At 41.2% G+C, this 25248-nt stretch overlaps 1 protein-coding gene and 1 pseudogene across 8 annotated transcripts in view; one reads left to right on the top strand and one right to left on the bottom strand.

The window, feature by feature from the left end:
- The window catches only part of HYDIN (HYDIN axonemal central pair apparatus protein), a 491920-nt gene that overhangs the window by 433564 nt on the left and 33108 nt on the right, over window positions 1-25248 (top strand). For 5 of the 8 annotated variants that reach the window (XM_055298612.2, XM_063611543.1, XM_055298611.2 and 2 more), the window contains 10 exons: window positions 1881-2041; window positions 4980-5077; window positions 5925-6132; window positions 7279-7491; window positions 7974-8112; window positions 10303-10468; window positions 12902-13049; window positions 17502-17709; window positions 18207-18428; window positions 23743-23912. In XM_055298612.2, coding sequence (XP_055154587.2) covers window positions 1881-2041; window positions 4980-5077; window positions 5925-6132; window positions 7279-7491; window positions 7974-8112; window positions 10303-10468; window positions 12902-13049; window positions 17502-17709; window positions 18207-18428; window positions 23743-23912 — 1733 coding nt within the window. Of the gene's footprint in view, window positions 1-1880; window positions 2042-4979; window positions 5078-5924; window positions 6133-7278; window positions 7492-7973; window positions 8113-10302; window positions 10469-12901; window positions 13050-17501; window positions 17710-18206; window positions 18429-23742; window positions 23913-25248 lie in introns of those variants that run through there. The other 3 variants (XM_063611546.1, XM_063611547.1, XM_063611548.1) reach the window with 3 other exon arrangements.
- On the bottom strand, window positions 15349-15464 carry LOC129457929 (uncharacterized; annotated as a pseudogene).

Raw genomic sequence — 25248 nt, 5'->3', positions numbered from 1 at the left:
CTGAGGCAGGCAGATTGCTTGAGCCCAGGAGTTTGAGACCAACCTGGGCAACATGGTGAAATCCCATCTCTACCAAAAATTAGCTGGGCGTGATGGTGCACGCCTGTAGTCCCAGCTACTCAGGAGGCTGAGGTGAGAGGATCATATGAGCTCTGGGAGGTCAAGGCTGCAGTGGGCCATGATCGCACCACTGTACTCCAACCTGGAAGACACAATGTGAGACTGTTTCTCAAAAAATAAAAATGAAACATATATTGTTTAGTTGTAGTTTTAACTTTTAAAAAATGTTTTTGTATGTGATCATCCATATTGTTGTATGTGGCTGTAGTATATCCATTTCACTTCTACATAAAATTCCATTATGATTTCTCCCTTCTCCTTTTGAAAATTATTTGGGATTTTGCTATCACAGACATATTATTCACATGGTGTTCATTTGTAAGAGTTTATATTCCTAGAAGTGGAATTGCTGACTCATTGGATATATGAATGTTCAACTTGCCAAGATAACGCCCCACTATTTTCCACAGTAGCTGTACCAATTTATACTCCTACAGCAGAGAGCTTATTGGTCCGTGTCCTCTCCGACACTTGGCATTATCAGACTTCTTGATTTTTTTTTTTTTTTTTTTTGAGACGGAGTCTCGCGCTCTCACCCAGGCTGGAGTGCAGTGGCACGATCTCTGCTCGCTGCAAGCTCCGCCTCCCAGGTTCACGCCATTCTCCTGCCTCAGCCTCTCCGAGTAGCTGGGACTACAGGTGCCCGCCACCACACCAGGCTAATTTTTTGTATTTTTAGTAGAGATGAGGTTTCACCGTGGTCTCGATCTCCTGACCTCGTGATCTGCCCGCCTCGGCCTCCCAAAGTGCTGGGATTACAAGCGTGAGCCACCGCGCCTGGCCCAGACTTCTTGATTTTTATCATTTGAATGAATGGGAAATGTTCCCATTATGAGCCTATTTTGCATTGTCCTGATCCCTGATCACAAATAAGGCTGAATATTTCTTCATATGATTACTAGTCATACAAGTTATCCCTTACAGAAATGCCTTTTCGTGCCTTTTGCTCATTTATCAATTATGATACTTATACTTTGTGTGAGTTATTTTATTTTTTATAAACTCTTCTGTTCATATGATTTGTCTGCAAATATCCTTACCAAATTTATAGTTTATCTTTTTTTTTTGAGACAGAGTTTTGCTCTTTCACCCAGGCCGGAATACAATGGCACAATCGCGGCTCACTGCAACCTCCACCTCCTAGGTTCAAGAGAGTCTCATGCCTCAGCCTCCCAAGTAGCTGGGATTACAAGCAAGCACCACCACACCCGGCTAATTTTTGTATTTTTAGCAGAGACAGGGTTTCACCATGTTGGCCAGGCTGGTCTCAAACTCCTAGCCTCAAGTGATCCACCCACCTCGGCCTCCCAAAGTGCTGGGATTACGGGTGTGGGCCACCATGCCTGGCCTAGTTTATCTTTTCTGTTATTAATTTTAGTATCATCAAGTTTATTAATCCCTTTTATATTTATTACTTTTTGTGTCTTATTTTTAAAACTCTTTCCTCCCAGAAAGATCTTCACTTATATATTTTTAAGACTTTTGTTTTTTTGATATTTCAGCTCTTGGCCCACCTGGATTTTATGTATGTTGTGAAGCAAGGATCCAATTTCATATTTTTCATCTAGATGACTAATCTTACTAGATCCCTTTTTCATTTAGCCTCTCTGTTCCCCAGTGATCTGCCAGGACTTTATTGTCACATAGTGTACCTAAATTTTATATATGTCTAGAATGTTTCTGGTCTCTCTATTCTATTCCATTGTCAGTTTTTCTGTCCCTGTGCTCTGCATCTCTGAGGACACCTGCCTTTGTTACAGGTGATAGAGACGGATCCAGAACCTGCTCATGCAATACTAGAAGAAAACTACCAAGAACTGCAGCTTCAAATCAGTGCCAATGTGGATTTCGCTTCATACCACTGCCAAGCAAGAGATGTACGCTTTAAGGAAACCTTGGTTTACCAGACCCGAGTGTTTGAGTGAGTCATCAAAAGTCTTATGACACTAGATGGAAAAGCTCTTTCATTCCGTCATTCACTCACTCACTCATCAAACGTCTATTATGTACAACAGCATCTACTAGGCACCGTATCTGTGTGGCCTGCACCAGAGTGTTGTCTTAGGTCCAATGAAACATTCAGGCCCACAGAGCTATTGAAATTCACACTTGAAATCAACATATAGGCCAGGAAATGTAGTATACCAGGAGGGCGGCATCAGGCAATCAACTTTAGTGGGAGCAGTCCTTGCAGCAGTCTACACAGCCACCCAGGATCTGTTCTTTTTGCCCATGCACCAAGTGATAACCCAGACAATATCCACACTGGTGGGTATAGGGTCCATCTAAGCTTAGAAGCCTCAGCCCAAAAGACCACCATTTCTCCTAACCACTCTGTAGGTATATCTTCTGGGGTCCCTGCAGAGAATATGCCCAGTTACAAGAATCACTGAGAACCCACAGCTATGGCTTCCCTCTAGGTGGTCATAGTTCCTCCCAGTGCATATATTATTTACTCATCGGGGCCATTTTTAGTATAAACAGTGTTACCTAATAATACAACTGACATTCCTCCCTTATCAAGTCTCCAGGGGAACAGACCTAGAAAGCTATTTCAGAGTCAAATTCATCTTTGAGAAGGAGAAAAGGTTACGTTAACCCTTCACCCACACTCGGTCACAGGGACTCAAGAATGCCATGGGCCCTGCCTTCAAAGAGCTCATAATCTGAGGGTGGCAGCCGGGGGACAGATAGAAACAGGAGAATTGTTCGTTACAGCATGATGTCATGTGCATGAAGCAAAGGGGTATTTAAGGCAGATCAAGAGAGTCAAGGAAGGCTTCCTGGACAAGGTAGTTCCCTAGCTGAACTTTAGAGGACAGATAGGAGGTAACCAAGTAAAGAAGTGAGAACAAAGTGAGAGTGAAAGAAGTGAGAATGGAGGTAGCCAAGTGAAGAAGTGAGAATGAAGGGCTCTCTCTAGGCAGAGAGAGCAACATTTGCAACACATACAAGGACAAAAATGTAAGCCACTGACATTTCTACTGCATACAAATTAGTAATTAGCTTATTCAACTCATCGTGCATTTGTTGAATTCTAAACGTCTTTGCAAATTATGATAGAACCAAAAGATAAATGTCAGGAAGTGTGATCTGCTGATGGTCATTTCACCTAAAGCAGGGGTCAGCAAACTGTAGCCTGTAGCCTGTTTTTGTAGATAAAGTTTTGCTGGCATGCAGCTATGCCCATCCATTTATGACCCATCTGTGGCTGCGTTCCCACTACAAAGGTAGAGCTGAGTCATTGCAGAGACCGTATGGGACACAAAGCCAAAAAACTTACTATCTGGCCCTTTACAAAAGTTTGCCAACCCCTAAACTAAGAACTCTTTTTATGAAAAGTACTCTGTGCCACTGAGATTTCTCCACTTTATAAAAATTATCTTTAGAATAAATACAAGTGCTCATAAATTTGCAAAATAAACACAAGCCACTGTGGTCAAAGCACTTGATTTCAGGCGTAACTGGATGGTCTGTCTACCTGGACTAGAGAGTGGAAATCTAATCTCTACATCCCACTGTAGACCTACTCCTCACCCAAACTCCTAACTCTTACTATTCCCCTAAAACCAGGAAGGGCATGTGGATTTATTTCATCATCATTTTCTTGTACCAAGGTTTCATCTTTCTGCTGTTAACTATGATCAAGTTTAATAGTGATTCCAGAAAAAACTCTGCCTCCCTGTTCTTGTCTCTTTTTTTTTTTTTTTTTTTTTGAGCCAGAGTCTCACCCTGTCACCCAGGCTGGATTGCAATGGTGCGATCTCAGCTCACTGCAACCTCCACCTCCCGGGTTCAAGGGATTCTCCTGCCTTAGCCTCCTGAGTAGCTGGGACTATAGGTGCATGCCACCACGCCGAGCTAATTTTTGTATTTTTAGTAGAGACGGGGTTTCACTATGTTGGCCAGGCTGGTCTCGAACTCCTGACCTCAGGTGATCCACCTGCTTTGGCCTCCCGAAGTGCTGGGATTTCAGGCGTGAGCCACCGTGCCCGGCCCTGTTCTTGTCTTAAAGCAGGAAAATGTGAGGCAGGAAAAGCCTCTGCTGATTCAGAATTTGAGTTTGAAGTAACTAAAATTCAAATCTGTGCCTCAGTCAGGAAAGGGGTTACAGGCAGGGGTCAAATGGCTTCTGATCACAGGGACTTCCTTCCTTTCTTTTCTTTTCTTTCAACAAAGTCTCGCTTTGTGGCCCAGTGGCATGATCTCAGCTCACTACAACCTCCATCTCCTGGGTTCAAACGATTCTCGTGCCTCAGCCTCCTGAGTAACTGAGTAGTTGGGACTGCAGGCATGTGCCACCACACCTGGCTAATTTTTATATTTTTAGTAGAGATGGGGTTTCACCATGTTGGCCAGGCTAGTCTCAAATTCTTGGCCTCAAGTGAGCTGCCTGCTCTGGCCTCCCAAAGTGCTGGGATTACAGGTGTGAGCCACCCTGCCCAGCCAGGGACATTGTTTCTGATGGGAGGTGATTCAGAAAGGGAGGGCCTGTAGAATTTGTTCCTGAGGGAGGTGCTGTCATGTGAAATAGATTTTGTTTCCTCTCTTACTGGGGGGGTTTAGGATTACTGCGATGAATGCTGAGAGCTCACTGCACAGGGTGTTGGAAGAATGCAAAATACTTTTAAGTGCTAAATACTTTTTATATTTTTACTTTTAATCACTATATATTTTATTGTTCGAGTATATCATATGCATGATTTCTAATAAAATTACTTAAAATGTGCCTTTTAAAAAATATTTAAGAAACAAAGTGACATGACTTCAAAAGGTTAAGTACAGTATAGATGACATGCAGCCAGGACCAAAACCACCTGCAGCACATTTCTCAAATCTGCTCCCTGATCGATTTGCAGGTTTGACGTGATTAATTCAGGACGTGTGCAGCTGGAATTCAGCTGGATCTCAGAAGATACCTCAAAGGCAGTCAGCTTTGCAAAACCAGATCACCAAGGTAAATTCAATGACAAGTAAAACCCAGGGCCTGGCCTGAGTCACCAGTTAGAAGAGCCTTGTTCATGGAGAGGCCAGCACTGCTCAGAGGGTCTCCTAAGTAGCTAAAGAAAAGCAAAGCAGAGACCTTGTGGTGTCTGCAGAGCCAAATGGGCCTGAGGGACTCCAGAACTTACCTCCACCCTCCTGGAGTCTGGACTCTGTCCCTGCACTAGGCCAATGCCCCATCTCAAGATAACTGGGAATCTTGTCTCTTAGGTCTTAACCTTGTGGGAGATTAGTGATCCCTTGGAGAAACTGTTGAAAGTTATGAATCATTTTCCCAGGAAGATGCACACCCATTCCCAAGTTCTCAGTTGGTACATATGAAGCACTAGAAAAGGGCCCAACACTTGGTAGGCAAGTTGCTATCATTATTATTATTATTATTATTATTATTATTATTATTATTATTATTTCAACTTTGGAGATGCACAGACCTTTTGAATGGGCCCTTATCCATGGGTCCCCAGATTGTAAACCCCTACTTTAGAACAATGATTCTCAAAAAAATATGTTCACAGCCCATTATTCTAGGGCACAAACATCTTCTTGACCCACCCCCTTGAACCAAAAGGAAACAAATTTGAAAACCCTATGGAATAAATAGAAACATCTTTCATGAGCCTCCTGTAAGCTATATGAGCAATTCCCTACCTCTAGTGCCCAAGGTTAAGTACAGCTGCTACAAAAGGTGAGTCCATATCCACCATATCCACAGAGGGCCCCTAAGGACCTGTGAGTGGGCTGCCTTCCACCTGCCTCTCACTGCAAATGCAGAATATCACCCATTCCCTGTCTGTCCCCAGGTTCAGCTCAAAAAGATCAGCTTAGTCAGGACACGATGCACACAGGCAGCACCCTGGACAGCACCATGGACCACTGGGCCAAGGGTTCCCCACAGCCCTTCTCTGTGGAGCCCTCCTCGGGAATCGTGCAGGTGGGGAAGATTCAGAAGTTCAAAGTGAAATTCTCCCCGTTGGATACTGGCGACTTCGAGAGCAACCTTTTCTGCCAGTAAGAAAATGTGCTTGCCACAACACCCTTCTTGGCAAGCACAAAGCTCTGTGTCTCTTATCCCCTTTTCTGTCCAACCTCTGCCACCATCCTTTCTGGCCCTAGATCCCTGCACAGCCCCAAATTATCCCTTTTCCCTTTAGAAGGATCTAAAGGGTCCACCCTTTAGAGAACAAGGAGAATTTGGTCTTCATCCTGCTCATCAACCTCTCCAGATGCTTCCCCCTGCTTACTTTCCCCTTCCCAGCTGCATGTAGGATTCCACTGAGCAACAGACTGGTGACAGCCAGGTGGGTTTCAGTCCTTGTGCAAGCAGGAACTTAGGAAAGCTTTCTTGTACCTTCTCTGAGACACAGTTTCCTCATACATAAAATGTAAATATAATACTCAGCTGGTGGAATTGTTGGGAAAGTTAAATGAGTTAATTCAAATAAAGAGCTTACAACAGTTCCTGGCACACAATAAGCACGATAAACATTAGGTGGTAGTGGTGGTGGTGGTCGTGGAGTTGGTGGACCTGGTACATAGCAGTGAGAGAAAAGCTGATCTAATGACATCTGACAATGAAAGTCCCTGATGTGGTACTTGCTCCCAGGAAAGCTTGAAGGAGTACAATCACCTTACAGAAAAATCCTGTGGGCTGTGGCCTAGGGTGGCAGAGACCCAAGTGAGCTGCTGGGGCCTCGTTGACACCCTGCAGTCATACCACTGAGACCCCTCCCACACCTAGGCCACCTCAGCTTGGTCCTGGAGCTGAGCATCTGCTCATATCCAGTTCACCTTTTCCGAGGAGCTCAGGATACTTTTTTGGGATTTCCAGGTCACTTTCCATATCCCACTAAATGCCTATGAGAGAGACCAGAGGGTAAGACTGTGCTCATTTTGCAGCAGGAATATTTTCTCAACATTGATGGGGGAAGTAACATGTGGCAATACTTAGGTACACAGAAGGAGCCAAATTCAGGCTGCTTATGCTCAGCCCAGTCATGCATTCAAGGCACTGAGTGATGCTGTTGACCAAGACAGACCTAGCCTCTGCTCCCATAAAGCTCATATTCTGGCGGATATAATATTCATTTTCAACCAACTAAGAAAGCAACAACTGATGACAAAATAAAACAAATAAAAACAACCTTATCCTCTCAGGATTCCCAACCTGCCACCTGGAGAGCAAGGTCCGGTCCTGGTAGCAAAAGGGCGGAGCACCTTGCCCATCTGCCATTTTGATCTGAAAGACTCGGACTACATAAGTGGCCATCAGCGCAGCCCAGAGCTCCGAGGGTCCAGTAGGGGAGCTCTGGATCCAAACACCCGGGTGATTGAGTTCACCACTGTGGGCATAGGAGGGAAGAATCTCCGGTGAGTTGCTTAGGTTTACATTGATTGAATTCACATCAGTCCTAAAGAACTCTAGAAGAATTCAGATAGATGAGCTAGACCTATTCCTATAAGCAGGCTTGATATCCTGGGGTTTGACCTGAGTTTTAGAGGTTTGACTTTAGAGAACTGTTACATTAAGAAAGCTGAATTCTGTCTCCTTAGTTTTGCCACTGAGGAAAATATGGAAGACACAAAAGTATAATCCCTGACCACCTCCTTAACCACAGAGGATCATTGGCACAGTTGTGCCCTTGGCAGCATTGTTATTCCAAAGTCCAGAACCCTACCCTGACTGTGAATCGCTAGAGGAGATGGAGTTTTCATTTCCACAGTAACAAAGTGCTCTGAACAGTTCTGCTTCCCAGATGGGGGATTGGGTTAGGGCCAGGTTCTAAGAAACTTCTCCTAATCCTCAATCCCCTGTCCCACTCTCTTCTGTCAATTCTCCCCACCCTGGCCAGGACCTTTACCATCCTAAACCCAACCAATAGCACCTACTCCTTCTGCTGGATCTCTGAAGAAATTGAAAGTCTCCAGAACCCTGCAGCATTCACATGCCTTACAGAGAAGGGCTTCATCCACCCTGAAAAGAAAGCCGAGGTATGTGCAGATGAGAACCACTCAACCCAAGGCTTAAATCACTCTAGCCATTGCTGTGTAGAAAGTGTGCCATAGACAGTAAGTGGAATTAGGAAGAACTGCCTGAGGGTGTAGTGCTTCAATCAACAAGTGTTTAGTGAACGGCTGCCATATGCATTGGGCAATCCTGATGACAAGACAGACCTGAGCTCTCTTGGGCTAGCCATGGAGAAGCAGAGAGCTCTAATATTTGCAATTTTTTAAAACTGAGAATATTTAAGCAGCAAAAGGTAACTGGACACCAATGCCTGAGGACCCTAGGACTCATACAGTAGCATAAAAAGTTATCTTTGTCAAAAGGACCAAAAATGGTGAAAGGATGCGAGGTGTTTTTACTTGGTTAGGCCAAAGGGCAAAGTAGAATGGAGCCATGTCCCATGGCTTCATCCTAAATGTTTACACAAATGATATGGGGCAGAATTAAAGAAATACAGACTTGCTGGCCAAAACGGATCTGTAAGCCCCATGTCCAGCCAGTTGCAGAGAATCTTGAAGACAGAAATAAATCCGTGAAACAAAAATTATGAATTCCAGTGCCCTCAGGAGGGTCACACAAATGAATAGAGTGGGCCAAGGAGACATTTGTGGTTAATACGGGTACCAGGGCCACTGGCCACAGGGCTTCTCTGGCAGATGACCACTTTGCAGACAACGGGGGCCAAGGGGGCCAACTCACCCAAACTGTGGAAAAGACAAAATTCCAAATTTCTTTTTTTTGTTTTTGTTTTTGAGACGGAGTCTTGCTTTGTCCCCCAGGCTGGAGTGCAGTGGCGCGATCTCGGCTCACTGCATGCTCCGCCTCCTGGGTTCACGCTATTCTCCTGCCTCAGCCTTCCAAGTAGCTGGGACTACAGGCGCCCGCCACCAAGCCCGGCTAATTTTTTGTATTTTTAGTAGAGACGGGGTTTCACCATGTTAGCCAGGATGGTCTCAATCTCCTGACCTCGTGATCCACCTGTCTCGGCCTCCCAAAGTGCTGGGATTACAGGCATGAGCCACTGCGCCTGACCAAAATTCCAAAGTTCTATGTGAAGCCCTATTTTACATGCTGGTAGCTAGTTCAATTTTTTTTAACAATTCCCAAACCAAACAAAACATATTTGTAGACTCTCCACCTGGTTTTGACCTCTGCATAATGTCAGTACCCAGGCCATCTAGTTAAATGTGACAAGGTCCAGGAGCTGGGTCCACCATAGAGACAATCCTACCTGGGTCATGGCCCCCACTTCAGCCCAGAAATATTTCAAATGTGAGCTCAGTTCCGAGAGGCAATTTCCAAAATCCGTCATCCAAAGTCATGCTAGTCTTTGAGTGACAGTCGTATCATTGAGGTGACACATCTCCAGAGCACCTGCCCACATTGTCCTGGCAGTGGTATACACCATGCATGTTAATCTGTGTGGTTCTTTTTTGGCCAAATGCCATTATTCTTTCATTCAGTCCTGATTGATTGATTGCAAAGAGACTCACTCAGGTTAGCTCAGAAAAGAGACAGAGAGAACCAGGAGCAGCTTTTGAGGTTGGACTTTCCTCCTGGGACTGCCTGCTTCTCTCTTCCCATCTTCTCCATTCTCTCTCCACTGACCAGTTTCTTCACTCTTGATTGATTTATTTATTCTTCAGTTACTTTGTAATATCACTTAGCAAGTGGGTTATGGCATACCATGGCCCAGCTCACCTGCATTGTACCTTTCACCATCAGCTCCACTGCCAGCTGGCCTGGCCACTCATTTTCTAATTCCAAACTTCTGAGAGAGAAATCTGGCTGGCCCGGCTAATCATATTGTCTTTGGCTGTGTGCCCAGCTATTGACAAGTATGGGGATTGTCTTTCCTTGGAATGGGTACCAACTCTTTGGTCCAGTCAGCTATGGCACAGCCATGTCATCCAGACATAGCACAAAACACGACAGCTTAGCCAGCAGAGACTGTAGATGGGGGAGACCCCCTTAGAAGGACATGTGGGCAGGGCAGATAGACATTGACATTTCTGGTACAGCCACACCTACATGCCCTTACATGGACTATAGAAAGGTAGCAATAACCTGGTAACATCAACTCTCATGACCCTCGTGCTGACAAGTCTCCAGGGACACGTGGAGTAAGCATACAGAAGTATCTCTTACCACTCTGTTCCAAATTTTCTTCTTAGATCGTGTTCCAGTTTACATCTTTCCATCTGGGCATCACTGAGTCATCATGGACCTTCCTAATCCCCGAGCACAACATCACAGTCCCTTTCCTGCTGGTAGGCAAAACTACCGACCCTCTCATCTCTCTGAACAAGTCACACCTCAACTTCAGCTCTCTCCTCATTGGTAAGTCTGTCCTGATGGTATGTATTTAGAGTTGGCATGATCTGGGCAAGGTCATCAAGAGCTCTGGGAGCAGCCTTGCATAAGAAACCTCTCCTGGTCCCTTCCAGAAGCGTATCAGAGGGTCTCAATCAGTTTTTAAAAAGCCACAAAATACTGCTCAATCTAATTTCCACCAAGTATCTTCTAAACCTACAATTAATAGCTTAAGGAAATTTAGGAGCCTTGTTAAAGATCCTACTTGGCAGATTCCTTTAAGGCATGGGCTGACTGTTTATTTCTAGAGCCTCAAGTTGGCCCATCCTTCTTGCATTTGCCCCCAGATTATGGGGGGTATCTGTATGCTTCTTGGTCTGTGCCGCAGTGGCCAGATTTCTCTCTCATCCTTTCATGCATTTATTTGGTTCAACAAATATCACTGAGTCTGTAGAATGGCCTCAGTACTCTTCTATGGACTGGGATTACACTAATGGATAAAGCCCGAAGTCCGTACCTTCCTGATGCTTACATTCTAGAAATAAGAAACAGGCTACCAAAAGAAACGTAAGTAAACTATACACCATGTCAGATGGTAATAAGTGCTTTAGAGAAGAGGACAGCAGGGTAGGGAGAATAAGGAAGGCCAGGAGGCAGTGGGAAGGTGAAACAAAGGAAGTAATTGTCATGTCCCTTATAACCCCATGTATCTTTCCCATGGGTTGTGACATCTCTGCTGTGTCTATAAAATACAACTAAAGCCAGAGTATTTTTTAATAATATGTTAGATTTTTATTTATAAAATAATATTCTTTATAGTAAATCCACCAATGTGGTGTTGCATAAGAAAAAGTTTAATCTCTCCACATTCATCCTATCTCATCTTTCTCTTTCCACCCCAAAGGAAAGCAGTGTTAACTGCTGGATGTATATTTTACTGATACACATAATTAGGTGGGAGGGGGAATTATGGCATTCATTAAGATTTTGAACAAATAAGCAATGTAACATAAGAATAAAAACAGTGAGACAGAATTTAATCCAGGAATTCAACAGTGGTACGTTTCAATATAATCATTACATCAATAGATTAAAGAAGAACAACCATGTGATCATATTAATATACACTGAAAAGGCATTGCCAAAATTTAGCAGACATTCCCAACAAAAACTCTAATAGCAAAATGGACATTGATAGAAAAAAAGGTTAACCAAAATCAAGAGGCAGATATGATCCTATAATAAACGACTAAAACTGCTTCAATTAAAATGAGGAATTAGGTAAGAGTGTTCATTATCACCATTATTATTGAACACTTGCTTAGAGACTTTAGCAAATATGATAAAACAAGAAAATTAAATAATTTGCATAAACATTGGGAAAAAAGGGGATAAAATCATCTTGTTTTGCCTTTACTGATGATTTTATACACATAAAACCACAAGAGACTCTAGAGAAAAAGCAAAACAAACTACTAGACTCAACAGAATAATTTGGTAAGGTGGGCAGATGCAAGACAAATAAGCAAAAATAATGTCTTCTTTTTTAGCACTAGAACCTAGAAACAGAAAACCAAAGAAAACATCCACTTAGTACTGGCAAAATCTGTAAAATAGCTAAGGATAAATGTAACAAGACACACACAAGAAAAGACCTACATGAAGAAAACTATCAAATCTGATTAAAATCCCCCCAAACAAGATCTGATCATTTGTTAGTTCTCCTAAAATTAAATGCAAATTTAATCAAGTTTCAATTAGAATCCCAACTAGGGTTGCCAGATAAAATATAGGATGCATAAATTTTAATTTCAAATAGCAATTAATAATTTTGAATATGTCCAAATATTGCACGGGACATATTTATACCAAAAAATTATTTGCTAAATCTGTCAACCAAATCCCAAAAGAATTAGAAGGGGAGAGAATTGGATAAAATGATTCTAAAGTTTACGTGGGAAAATAAATGGTCTAATAGCCAAGAGGAAAGCAAAAGATGAAAGTGAGAGAAAATGTATTAGTCAGAGCCCTGGGCAGGAAACTCATGCCAATACCAAAGGTCTATTTTCAAAGAATTCGATGCAAGGATTATTTACAGATACATGGGCAGTTAAGGGGGTCATCCAAGGAGAGTGAGGCCCCCATTAACAAATTCAGGAAGGCATTACAATTCTTGGGTCTAAAGGAGCAAGGGAAGAAAACAGTGTCACCAGAATCCCAGGAGAGCTGTGGCCAGGGCAGAGGAGCCACTCAGCAGAAGCAGGCAACTGATGAAGAAAGACATGGAATCCCCGAAAGGAGGAAGGTGACTTGTAGAGGAAAAGGAAAGAAGAGAGGTAGACAAAGGCGGAAGAGGTTGGGGAATGTCTTCTAAACGTCTTGCCTGTGAAGCAGTGTCGGCGGAGAGACTCCAGCAGGCAGTCAGGAGGCCACCACTGAGGGCTGGCGTTTCTTCCTCAGGCAGAGAAGCCAGGGAGACTGTGCAGATCATCAACAAGGAGGAGCAGGGGTTTGATTTTTCCTTCCAGGACAACTCCCGCTATTCTGAAGGTTTCAGCAACAGCCTGCTTGTATGTCCCATGGAAGGCTGGATCCCACCACTGTCCAGGTAAACAAAAATGAAGGTCTTATTTTGTTTTCATCCTCTTGACATGCCCAGGTCCCCAAGCCTGCCAGTGCTAACAGTGCCCCATTTATATAATTGCTTTCAACTCTAAGATTAGAGCATAACAATTCCATCTCCATCTTACTTACTCCCTGATATCTGTTTTCCTGATGAATATGGAGCATTGAGAATTCTAAGCCTTTTATCTCCATATTTTCTCTTTGTATTCTTTTCCTTGCTATATTCACTATATATGTGAATCCACAGTGCAATGTTCAGGCTTGCCTGGCAAATCTCTTTTTCAATTAAACTTTTAATTTTCAGGCCAGGCATGGTGGCTCATGCCTATAATCCCAGCACTTTGGGAGGCCGAGGCAGGCGAAACACTTGAGGTCAGGAGTTTGAGACCAGCCTGGCCAACATGGCAAAACACCATCTCTATTAAAAATACAATAATTAAGGCCAAGGCAGGCAGATCATTTAAGGTCAGGAGTTCAGACCAGCCTGGCCAACATGGTGAAACCCCGTCTCTACTAAAAATACCAAAATTAGCCAGGCGTATTGGTGGGCGCCTGTAATCCCAGCTACTCGAGAGACTGAGGCAGAAGAATCACTTGAACTCGGGAGGCGTAGGTTGTAATGAGCTGAGATCGCACCACTACACTCTGGCCAGGGTGACAAGAACAAAACTCCCTTTCAAAAAAAATTAATAAATAAATACAATAATTAGCCGGGTGTGGTGGCATACACCTGTAATCCCAGCTACTTGGGAGGCTGAGGCATGAGAATCACTTGAACCCAGGAGGCGGAAGTTGCAATGAGCTGAGATGGCACCACTGCACTCCAGCTTGGGCAATGGAGTGAGACTCTGTCTCAAAAAATAATAATAAAATTTAAAAATTTGAAATAATTGTAAATGCACATGTAGTTGTAAGAAATAATAGACTGCTGGGTGCGGTGGCTTACACCTGTAATCCCAGCACTTTGGGAGGCCAAGGCGGGTGGATCACCTGAGGTCAGGAGTTCGAGACCAGCCTGGCCAACATGGTGAAACCCCATCTCTACTAAAACTACAAATATTAGCTGGGCGTGGTGGCACATTCCTGTAATCCCAGCTACTTGGGAGGCTGAAGCAGGAGAATCGCTTGAACCCGGGAGGCAGAGGTTGCAGTGAGCCAAGATTACCTCACTGCACACCAGAGCAAGACTTTGTCTCAAAAAAAAAAAAAAAGAAGAAATAATACAAAGATATCTCTGTACTGTTTGCCAAATTTCTCCCAAGGGTGACATCTTGCAAAGCTTCAGTAAAATGTCACAACTTGGTATTGACATTGACAGAGTCAAGACACAGAGCAGATCCCTCGCCGCAGGATTCCTCGTGTGACCCTTTTGTTGCCACACCCTTTTCCCTTCCCCCAAGCAATACCTCCTCACCGTCTGGAATCCAATACTTTCCTCTGTGTCTGTCATTTTGTCATTTCAGGAATGTTGTATTCACAGACACATACATTCCTTTTGTGCTTGGCTTTTTTCACTCAATTCTCTGGACATACATCGAGGTAGTTTTGAGAGTTTCTTCCTTCTTATGACTGGCTACCATTCCATAGTAGGGATGCACCACAGTTAGTTGAACTATTCACCCACTGGAGGACATCTGGATTGTTCCCAGTTTGGGCTGTTATGAATAAAGCTGCTATAAACTTTCATGTACAGATTTTTATGTGTCTTCATGTCACTGGGGAAAATGAGCAAGAGTGCAATTAATGGACATATGATAATGGCATGTTTCCAGAAAAAAAAAAGAAAAGAAAAAACTGCTAAAATGCTTTCCAGACTGGCTGAACCATTTTACATTCCACCGGTTATCTCTGAATGTTCCAGAATCTCCACAACATCACCAAAATTTGGTGGTGTCACAATTTTTTTATTATTATTTTTAGACAGAGTCTCACTCTGTTGCCCAGGCTGGAGTGCAGTGGTGTGATCTTGGCTCACTGCAACCCCCACCTCACAGGTTCAAACAATTCTCTTGCCACAGCCTCCCGAGTAGCTAGGGCTACAGGCATGCACCACCATGCCCGGCTAATTTTTTTTTTGTTTTTTTAGTAGAGACAGGGTTTCGCCATGTTGGCCAGACTGGTCTCAAGCTCGTGACCTCAAGTGATACACCCGCCTTGGCTTCCCAAAGTGCTGGGATTAGAGGAATGAGCCACCGCAACCGGCAACAATTTTTTATTTTAGCTTTCTTGATAGATGTGTAGTGATATCGCATTGTAGTTTTAATTAGCATTTTCGTAATGACTAATAATGTTGGACATCTTTACATGTACTTATTTTCCATATGTGTGTTGTCAGGCCTGAGGGCCTCTTCCATCATTGTCAAGGGAAGTGCTAACTTTCTCTCCTTTCATACAACACATATGTGCTTATTTTCCTTCTATAGAACCTCCTCAGTGAAATGTCTCTTCATATCTCTTGCCAGTTTCCTGCTCAGCCTGTTTGTTTTTTATTGTTGATTTTTGAGAGTTCTTTACATGTTTAGGTAGTGCTCCTTTGGTGGATACATGGGCTGCAAATATTTTCTCCCAATCTGTAGCTTGTCTTTTCCTCTTCTTAACAAGGTCATTCACAGAGCAAAACCTTTTATTCTTGATGAAGTCCAAATTATCTATTTGTCCTTTTATGGGCTGTCCTTTTAGTGTCTGTTCTGTATCTCTGAATAGCCCTAGATTCAGAAAATGTCCTTCCATTATTTTTTCCATAAGTTGTATAGCTTTACTTTTCAGTCTGTAACCCCTTTTTTATTAACTTATAAGGTATGAGACTTAGGTCAAAGTTTTGTGGGTTTTTTTCAACTTTTATTTTAGTTTCAAGGGATATGCATGCAGGTTTGCTACTGGATTTACTGTATAGGTTTGGGGTACACATGGTCCCATCACCCAGGTACTGAGCTTAGTACCCAATTGTTAGTTTTTCAACTCTTGCCTCCCTTCCTCCCCTCCCCCTAGTAATCCCCAGCTTCTATTGTTGCCATCTTTACGTCCATGTGTACCTGATGTTTAGCTCCAACTTATAAATAAGAACATGAGGTATTTCATTTTCTGTTCCTGCATTAATTTGCTTAGGATAATTGACTCCAGCTGCATCCATGTTGCAGCAAAGAATTACCTCATTCTCTTTGTGGCTGTGTAGTATTCTACGGTGTATATGTACCATACTTTCTTTATCCGGTATACAGTTGATGGGCACCTAGATTGATTCCATGTCTTTGCTATTGTGAATAGTGCTGCAATGAACATGAGAGTGCATGTTGTCTTTTTGGTAGAATGACTTTGGGTTTTTTGGTCTTGTTTTGTTTTGTTTTTTTATAAGATTGCTTTGTTTTTTGTAATGAGATTGCTGTGTTGAATGATAGTTCTGTTTTAAGTTCTTAGAGAAATCTCCAAACTGCTTTCCACAGTGGCAGAATGAGTTTACATTCCCACCAATAGTGTATAAGTGTTCCCTTTTCTCCGCAGGCTCGCCAGGATCTGTTGTTTTTTACTTCTTAATCATAGCCATTGTGACTTGTATGAGATGTTATCTCATTGTGGTTTTGACTTGCATTTCTCTGATGATTAGTAATGTGAAGCATTTCTTTATATGTTTGTTGGCCACTTTTCTGTTTCCTTTTGAGAAGTGTCTATTCATGTCTTTTGCTCATTTTTTAATGGGGTTACTTGTTTTTTGCTTGTTCAATTGTTTAAGTTCTTTAGAGATTCTGGATATTAGACCTGTGTCAGATGCATAGTTTCTGAATAATTCCTCCCATTCTGTAGGTTGCATTTTTTCTCTGTTTATAGTGTCTTTTGCTATGCAGAAGCTTTTTTCCCTTCTTTTTTTTTTTTTTTTTTTTTTTTTTTTGCAGGATTAATTGGGTCCCACTTGTCAATTTTTGTTTTTATTGCAAGTGCTTTTGAAGACTCAGTCATAAATTCTTTCCCAAGGCTGATGTCTACAATGGTGTTTCCTAGGTTTTCTTCCAGTTTTCTTATAGTTTGAGGTCTTACATTTAAATCTTTGATCCATCTTGAGTTAATATTTGTATATGGTGAAAAGTAAGGGTCCTATTTTATTCTTCTGCTTATGGCTAGCCAGCTATCCCAGCATCATTTATTGAATAGGGAATCCTTTCCTCATTGCTTATTTTTGCTGACTTTTTCAAAGATCAGATGATTGTAGGTATGTGGCTTTATTTCTGGGATCTCTATCTTTTTCCATTAGTCTGTGTGTCTGTTTTTATGCCAGTACCACACTGTTTTGGTTACTATAGCCACAAATCTTAAAATCGCATCATAATTTGGAGTTATGCTTCCTTTTCCTCATAATGAATCTGCTAATTCAGTAGGCTCATATTTTTTAAGGTTTTGACAAGTTGGCTTAGTCAAGTAATCTGGTGTTTTGTTCCCCAACCAGGTTCCCAATTGATATTTTCTTCACACCAAAGCAGGAAGGACATGTGAACTTTAATTTGATCTGCAATGTGGAAAAGAAAATCCACCCTGTGACATTAAATGTCAAGGCCGAGGGCTACACTGTGAGTGCAGAGATCAAGTGCAAGGACAGGACAGGCTCCATCACTCTGTTGACTCCCAACCAGACTAACATCGTCAACTTCTATGAGGTAAAGGTGTAAAAAGACCTTGCTATCTATCTCAGCTTCCATTCTGACTGGGGAAAGTAGTAAAAATGAATATGAGCTGAATCTTTCGCTTCAAATGCCAGAGAGACCAGGAAAACAGAAACACTCCAAGAGCAGCTCTATCCCCAGAATGTACGTAGATATGATGTGAATGCTTTTCTTATTTTATTTTCAGGGGGGGTGGAGAGATGGTAGGGAGAAGAAAGGGTGCTTGTGTTAAACATACAGGAAGGATATTTGACTACCAACAAAGGTCTAAGAACTAAATTGCCACTTTGCTCTATGAGATATTGAAAGAACCCCAACACTTAGTAGCTCTTGCTGGAGTATCTGACTCCGTTAAGCTAAAGATAGTCAAATCACCAAATCATCTGCCATCTTTATTTCCCAAAGGATATTTTTCACCAACATGTTACAAATGCTGACCCCAGACAAGGGAACTATGGTTTGCATTCACTGCTCTGCTCTCTGTCTCCTAGGTGGAGTTAAATGAATGTGTCCAGTGTGAATTCAACTTTATCAACACTGGAAAGTTCACCTTCAGCTTCCAGGCACAGCTGTGTGGCTCCAAAGCCTTGCTGCAGTACTTGGAATTTTCACCCATCGACAGCACTGTGGATGTAGGGCAGAGTGTACATGCCACCCTGTCTTTTCAACCATTAAAGAAGTGTGTCTTGACAGACCTGGAACTCAGAATCAAGGTGAGTCCATTTAACATTGTCCAAACTCCAAAAGTACTCTCAGCGTGCTGCCTTGGCAGGTTAATTCTCCTGTGTGTTCTTTGTCTTCTCCACGTGTCCAGAAGCTCCTAGAGGGTAGCTGTGTTGGACACAGCCTCATAAGGTCTATTACAAAGGCTTCAACAATGGTTAGGTGCCTGGGGAGTAAGTGTGGATTGAAAAGCAGTTATATTGCAATACATTCACCGATTAAAATAAATAAAAGTGATAGATGGGGCGGGGAAAGAATATGTATACAATGTTTTCTAAGATGAATTATTGAATGAAAAAAAAAAAGAATGGTGATGTCAGCAGGAATGGCAGAGAAGGACATCCAAAACGCTGCTCTTCAATAACAATGAGACCACTGGAAAAAATTTTCGAAATCAACTTTTTCAGAACTCTGAAAATTAATGATAGGCTTGCAACAATTCTAGGAGTATTTATTCAAGAAAAGTTGCTGAATACCCATAAGGACAGTGAGCTTTGTGGATTTGGATTTGCCCTATTCTCTCCCTCCTCCCTCATCCCAGCCTTGAAAACCAACAATTCAGCAATCAAAGTGAAAGTCAGCAATCAATCAGACCCTGGAGAAGGTAGAACAGATTAGAACTCCCCAAAAGCCCCCATTCTAAAAGAATTGTCACTATTTGACCTGTCTAGAAGTTCAATGGAAACACCCCTCACTGGGATAGCTTTTATTTGACCTGACTCCAGGCTTGCTCAAAAACAATCATTTGTAATTGTTTAACACTGCAGCTGACTGAGGGAGCATTGACCTTAGGGGCAAACAAGAAGTTCATTTAAAAGTTTAAAAGGAGAGGCTGGGAAGAAGATATTCATGGGGGGCTCTGAAAAGCTTCAGCATATTCCCTGGAATCTAGACAGCCATGCATGTATAAGATGTGTGTACCTCCAGGCTCTGTTACTGCTCAGGAAAGATCTGAGAAGGCCCTAAGCTCTTACCTCTGACTAACCTTTGGGTCCTGGGAAAGATAAAGCAGAATTGGCAACTGCCTGCCTGAGTGTCAAAGGCATGTCCTGCCATACACACAGAGCCCCTCAGCAAAAGCTGGGAGACTTACTGGTTCCAGGCATTTAAGGAAATCTCTGTTCAATCATAAGCTGACCACTAAACTAACTGAGCAGAAACTTTATTGGCCATGCATAAATAAGAATATAGACTTTACTGAAAAAGTTACTAAACAAACTAAAAGTAACAACAGTAACCAACCCTGGGGGAGGGATGATCTGATTTTCAGAGTTGCCACATTTATTATTTTAAATCTCCAGTTTCCAACTAAAAAAATATGAGCCGTGAAAAGAAACAAGAAAATATAACTCATATACAGGGAAAAAAGCAATCAATAGAAATTGTCTCTGAGAACCCAGATGTTGGACTTAATAGACAAATACTTGAAATCACCTATTTAAAATATGTTCAAAGAACTATAGGACACCATGTCTATATAACTAAAGCAAAGTATGAGAACAATGTCTCACCAAATAGAGAATATCAATAAAGATATAGAAATTATAAAAATATACATTTTGGAGTTGAAAAACATAAGCTGAAATGAAAAAATTCACAATGAGCTCAATAGCAGATTTGTTATGGTAAAAGAAAATCAGCTGTGGCAGATGGGATAAAATTGTTGAAAAGAAAAAGAAAAAATCAGCAAACTTGAAGATGGAGCAATTAAGATTATCCAATATGAAGAACAAAAAGAAAAAAGAAGAAGAAAAATGAACAGAAGTTCAGATTCCCATAAGAGATTATCAAGCATGTAATGGGAATCTCAGAAGGAGAGAAGAGAGAAAATAAGAGAAAGAATATTTCAAGAAATACACCCTAAAACTTCCCAAATTTAATGAAAACAATTAAATATCCAGAAAGCTCAATGAATTCTGAGTAGGATAAACTCAAAAAAATCCATACCTAGACACATCATTACCAAACTGTTGAAAGACAAAGACAGATCATCTGGAAGGCAGAAGGATTAACGGCTGGTTTGTCATTAGAAACTTTGGAGGCCTGAAGACAGTGTGATGACATATTCAATGTGCTGAAAGAAAAAAAATTATCAGCAAGGAATTTTATATCTAGTAAAACTATTTCTAAATAGTTCCCATTATTCTCCTGATTTTGGGGAACTATTTAAAAATGAAGGATAAACCAGGACACTCTCAGATAAATAAAATCTGAAAGAATTCATCACTAACAGACTGGCCTACAAGAAATAATAAAGGGAATCCTTCAGACTGAAATGAAAGGACACTAAAGGATAACTCAAATCCACATGAAGAAATATAGAGCACCAGTAAAGGTAACTGCATAGATTATATAAAATCAGTATAATTTTTTTTTATTTGTAACTTTTTCTATCTGATTTAAAAGACAACTGCATACAGCAATAACTATAAATCTGTGTTAGTGGGCCTTATATAAAGATGCAATTTGTGTGGTAATAGCACAAAGAAAGAGGAAGTAACAGAGCTACATAAGAGCAAAGTTTTGCCTATTATTGAAATTAAGTTGTTATTAACTCAAACTAGATTGTTTTAAATGTAGATGTTAATTGTAATCTTCCTTGCAACCACTAATACAACAACTCAAAGAATATAGTAAAACAAATGACAAGGGAACTTAAATGGTACACTAGAAAATATTTAACACAAAAGAAGGCGGTAATAGAGGAATAGAAGAATAAAAAAGACATAATTGACTAGTAATATTTTTAAAAAGACATAAGATACATAGAAAGCAAATAGAAAAAAGACATAAATTTTACCTTATCAGTAATTACATTAAATTTAAATGAGTTAAACCCTTCAATAGAAAGATAAAAATTAGCAGAACAATGGGAAAAGTCATGATCCAACTATGTGCTATCTACAAGGGACTCACTTTGGATGCAAAGACACAAATAGATTTAAAGTAAAAGGATAGAAAAAGATATAGCATTTAAATAGTAACCAACAAGAGCTAGGGTACCTATGCTAATGTCAAACAAAATAGACTTACAGACAAAAACTATTCCTAGAGATAGATAAAGACATTTTTCAATGATCGAAAATTATTCCTAGAGATAAAGATATTTTATAATGGTAAAAGAATCACTCCATCAAGAAGACATAGCAATTATAAACATGCATGTAATGACAGAGTCCCAAAATATATGAAACATAACTGACAGAATTGAAGGAAGAAATAAACAATTCAACAATCATAGTTGGAGATTTCAGTACCTAGTTTTAAATAATGGATATAACTAGACAGAAGGACAGCAAGGAAATAAGAAGACTTGAATAGCACTATGAAAGCTCTAGGCCTAACAGACATATACAGAACATCTCATCTAACAACAGGAGAAGAGACATTCTTTTCAAGTGCACATGGAACATTGTCCAGGATTGACCAGATATTAGGCCATAAATCATACCTCAATAAATTAAAAGGATTGAAATCATGCAAAGTATGTTCTTCAACCACAGTGGAAAGAAATTTGGTATGCCCAGCCTAACACATCATCTTTATCAAATCCTCAGGAAGAAGGTGATTGATAGAAAGATGGGGGTAAAACCACTGGAACCTGTCTTCATCTGTTTTGTGCTTCTATAACAGAATACCTGAGACTGGGTAATTTGTAATGAATAGAAATGTTTAGGCTCACGGTTCTGGACCCTGGGAAGTTCAATATCAAGTTGCCAGCATCTGGTGAGGGCCTTATGGCTGCATCATAACATGGCAGATGGCATCACATGATGAAAGGGCAATGGTTAGGGGAAGAAAGGTCGGGGGTGGGGCAGGAGGAAGAGAGAGACAGAGAGAGAGAGCAAGAAGGAGTGAGCTTATTCCTGCCATAGCAAACCCACTCCTACGGTGATGGCATTAGTCCATTCATGAGGGCGAGCCCTCATGACCAGTCACTTCTTAAAGGTCCCACTTCCCAATACCATCACAATGGCAATTAAATTTCAGCATGAGTTTTGGAGGAGACAAACATTCAAGCCATGAAAAAATCCAAGGTGCATCACTGGTCATTGAGAGTTCAAGAAGCTCCACTGTTTTCTTGGCCTGGAACTCAGCAGCCATCTTCTCTGAGAAAAGCCCGGTTTGTGGCTTCAGAAGGGACCTATTCCTTTTGAGAACTTTTTCAGAACTTACATTTCTTAGAGCAAACAGAAACGTAACATGTTACAGGATCTTTCTACTCTGGTTGGCAGAAGAGTTGAAAGTGATAAATTTACATCCTTTTCATTGAATCAGCCACAAAATGTAAACACTTTAAAAGCCTTGGACATTTACCTATGTAACAAACCTGCATATCCTGCACATGTACCCCTGAACTTAAAAGTTGAAGGAAAAGAAAAATAAAATAAAATAAAAGCTTTGAATAAGAAAATGTTTTTCAATGTATAAAGTTGTTTATGATAGCTTGTACCAATGACTGCTGACTTATTCTAATAATGTTTAAAATGAATGCTTATTCTACTGTTTATTCTAATAATGTTTATTCTAGTGATGCTTAGAATGAATAATAGATAATTTATTTGAAATCAATTATCAATTTGTGAAAATTCACATTATGAGGACTTTGTGAAGAGCAAATTAACTTCATGTACCAATGAGTCACATATTACCTTGTGATTGAGGGTCCAGATGATGATCTGTGCTCTTTCCATCTTTCCACTCTTTCATCCTTGGCATATTAGCCTTGTTCTCCTTCTTGTCATCTCCTGGTCACAAGATGACCATTCTACCTGGCGTCCTATGTCTGCATTCCAGAGTGAAAAGAAAGGGGAAGAGTATGAAGGCAAAGAACTTCCCCAGCAAGGCTTTGCCTCTTTATTCAAGATAGAACACCCTCTTGTCCTCTTCTGTTTACATCTCAATGACTGGAACTATGTCTGATGGCCATCATGAGCTTCAAAAGAAGGTGTAAAATGAAGCATTTGCACCTAGGCACATTGGCATCCAATCAGAGTCCTGCTAGGAAAGAAGCCATGGGGAGCGGATATTGGGTAGTAACTAGCAGTGCCTGGTATACCCCTGAGCCTTCAAGCTGAATCATTGCTGCAAGAGCAAAGTGGGAGGCAATGTAGGGCCTGATTACAGAGGAACTTTTCTTCAATACACAAACTTCTAACCTACTGAATCAGAATCTCTGGAAATGGCACCCTGAGATCTGTATTTGTTAAAGCACCAACTGCTTTCCTGCTTCACCTGAGGACTTAAGAGCCTTCTCCTCCTACTTCTCCTAATCATGGTCCCCCTGCCGTTTCCTCCGCACAGATCAGCCATGGTCCAACATTTACGTGCAGCATCTCAGGCTGTGCTGTGAGCCCGGCTATCCATTTCTCCTTCACCAGCTACAACTTTGGGACCTGCTTTATCTATCAAGCTGGGATGCCCCCATACAAACAAACCCTGGTAATTACCAACAAGGAAGAAACACCTATGAGGTAAGCAGGCTTCCCAGAGCCTCCAGATGATTCTGCAGCTGCTTGTGGGTCCTACAGACTTCACACAGGTGAAGCCCTGCCAAGACAAAAAAAAAAAAAAATGATGATGGGAAAGAGTCAAACAAAAGTGGGTATGAATCCTGGGTCCCTGTCCCCATAACTAACACTAATACTTGGATAGCCATGAGCTACCCTGCTGAAAATCTTCTTTGTGAAGTATGTAGAGCAATGCCAAATGACCTAATGAGAAGTTTTATGACTTCCATTTATCTTCTCATGCAATAGACTTGGAAACTGAGGTTTGAAGAGTTAAAAGGTAAATTTCTCAGGTCAGTGGCCTTGCAGTAAATAGCAGACCTGTACTGAGCCTAAGCTTTCTGATTCAAATCCAGCCTCTCGGCACCATCCCTGTGTGGGATGTTCTAGTCCAAGGTTCTGAGCCCCATTCAAGACCTAATGAGATAGAATCTCCAAGGGCTGGCCCAAAGACCTGTGTTTACTCAAAGCTATCTATCAGTACATTAGAGAACTTTCCATCATGATGAAAATGTTGTATTTTTGCATTGTCCAGTATGGTGGCCTATAGCTGAATGTGGCTTCAGAGCACTTAAAATGTGGCTAGCGAAACTAAAGAACTGATTTTTTATTTTATTTTAATTAATGTTAATTTTAATTTTAATAACCACATGTGTCTAGTGGCCACCATATTGGCTAGCACAGATCTAAGTTCAAATTTCAACTCTTCCCTACTTGTGTGACCTTGGGCAAATTTTTAAAACTCTCTATGCCTCTGTCTCCTTGCCTGAAATGGTAGTCATAATAATACCGTCTATATAAGACTATTAGGATAATTAAATTAGTTCACCTAGGAACAGTGCTTAGAACACTGCCTGGAACATAAGAAATGCCCAGTTATTGTTAGCTGCTGCTGCTGCTGTTATGATTATTATTTGTACCCTGAATATTAAATTGTGTGTCATGTAATTTTAAATACTAATTTTAAATCTTATCTATCTATACTTCTTGCATGATTTAATGTAATCTCAGTCTTACTTTGCTTAAGGCATTGAGCTCTATATGTTGGCCTAGCTAGACTCCTTCTCTACGGACTGTAAGGCAGACAAGGAAAGGCTGTAATGAAGAGGCCTAGGTGCCTTCCTACCCACATGTGGAGTAGGGTGGACAAGATCTTTTAAGATCCCTTCTGTTGAACAATTAGTCATAATAATAATAGCTCACTTTATGGAATATTTCCTCTATGCCCTATTTAATGACTGTTTCAGTCACTTAATCTCATTTAATCCTCACAACAGCCCTAAGAAATAGTTATCATTAC

Source organism: Symphalangus syndactylus, chromosome 11, assembly GCF_028878055.3.
Source record: "Symphalangus syndactylus isolate Jambi chromosome 11, NHGRI_mSymSyn1-v2.1_pri, whole genome shotgun sequence".
Lineage (NCBI taxonomy): Eukaryota > Metazoa > Chordata > Mammalia > Primates > Hylobatidae > Symphalangus > Symphalangus syndactylus.
Note: the sequence above shows the minus strand (reverse complement) of the source record. Positions and strands in the feature narration are given on the sequence as shown.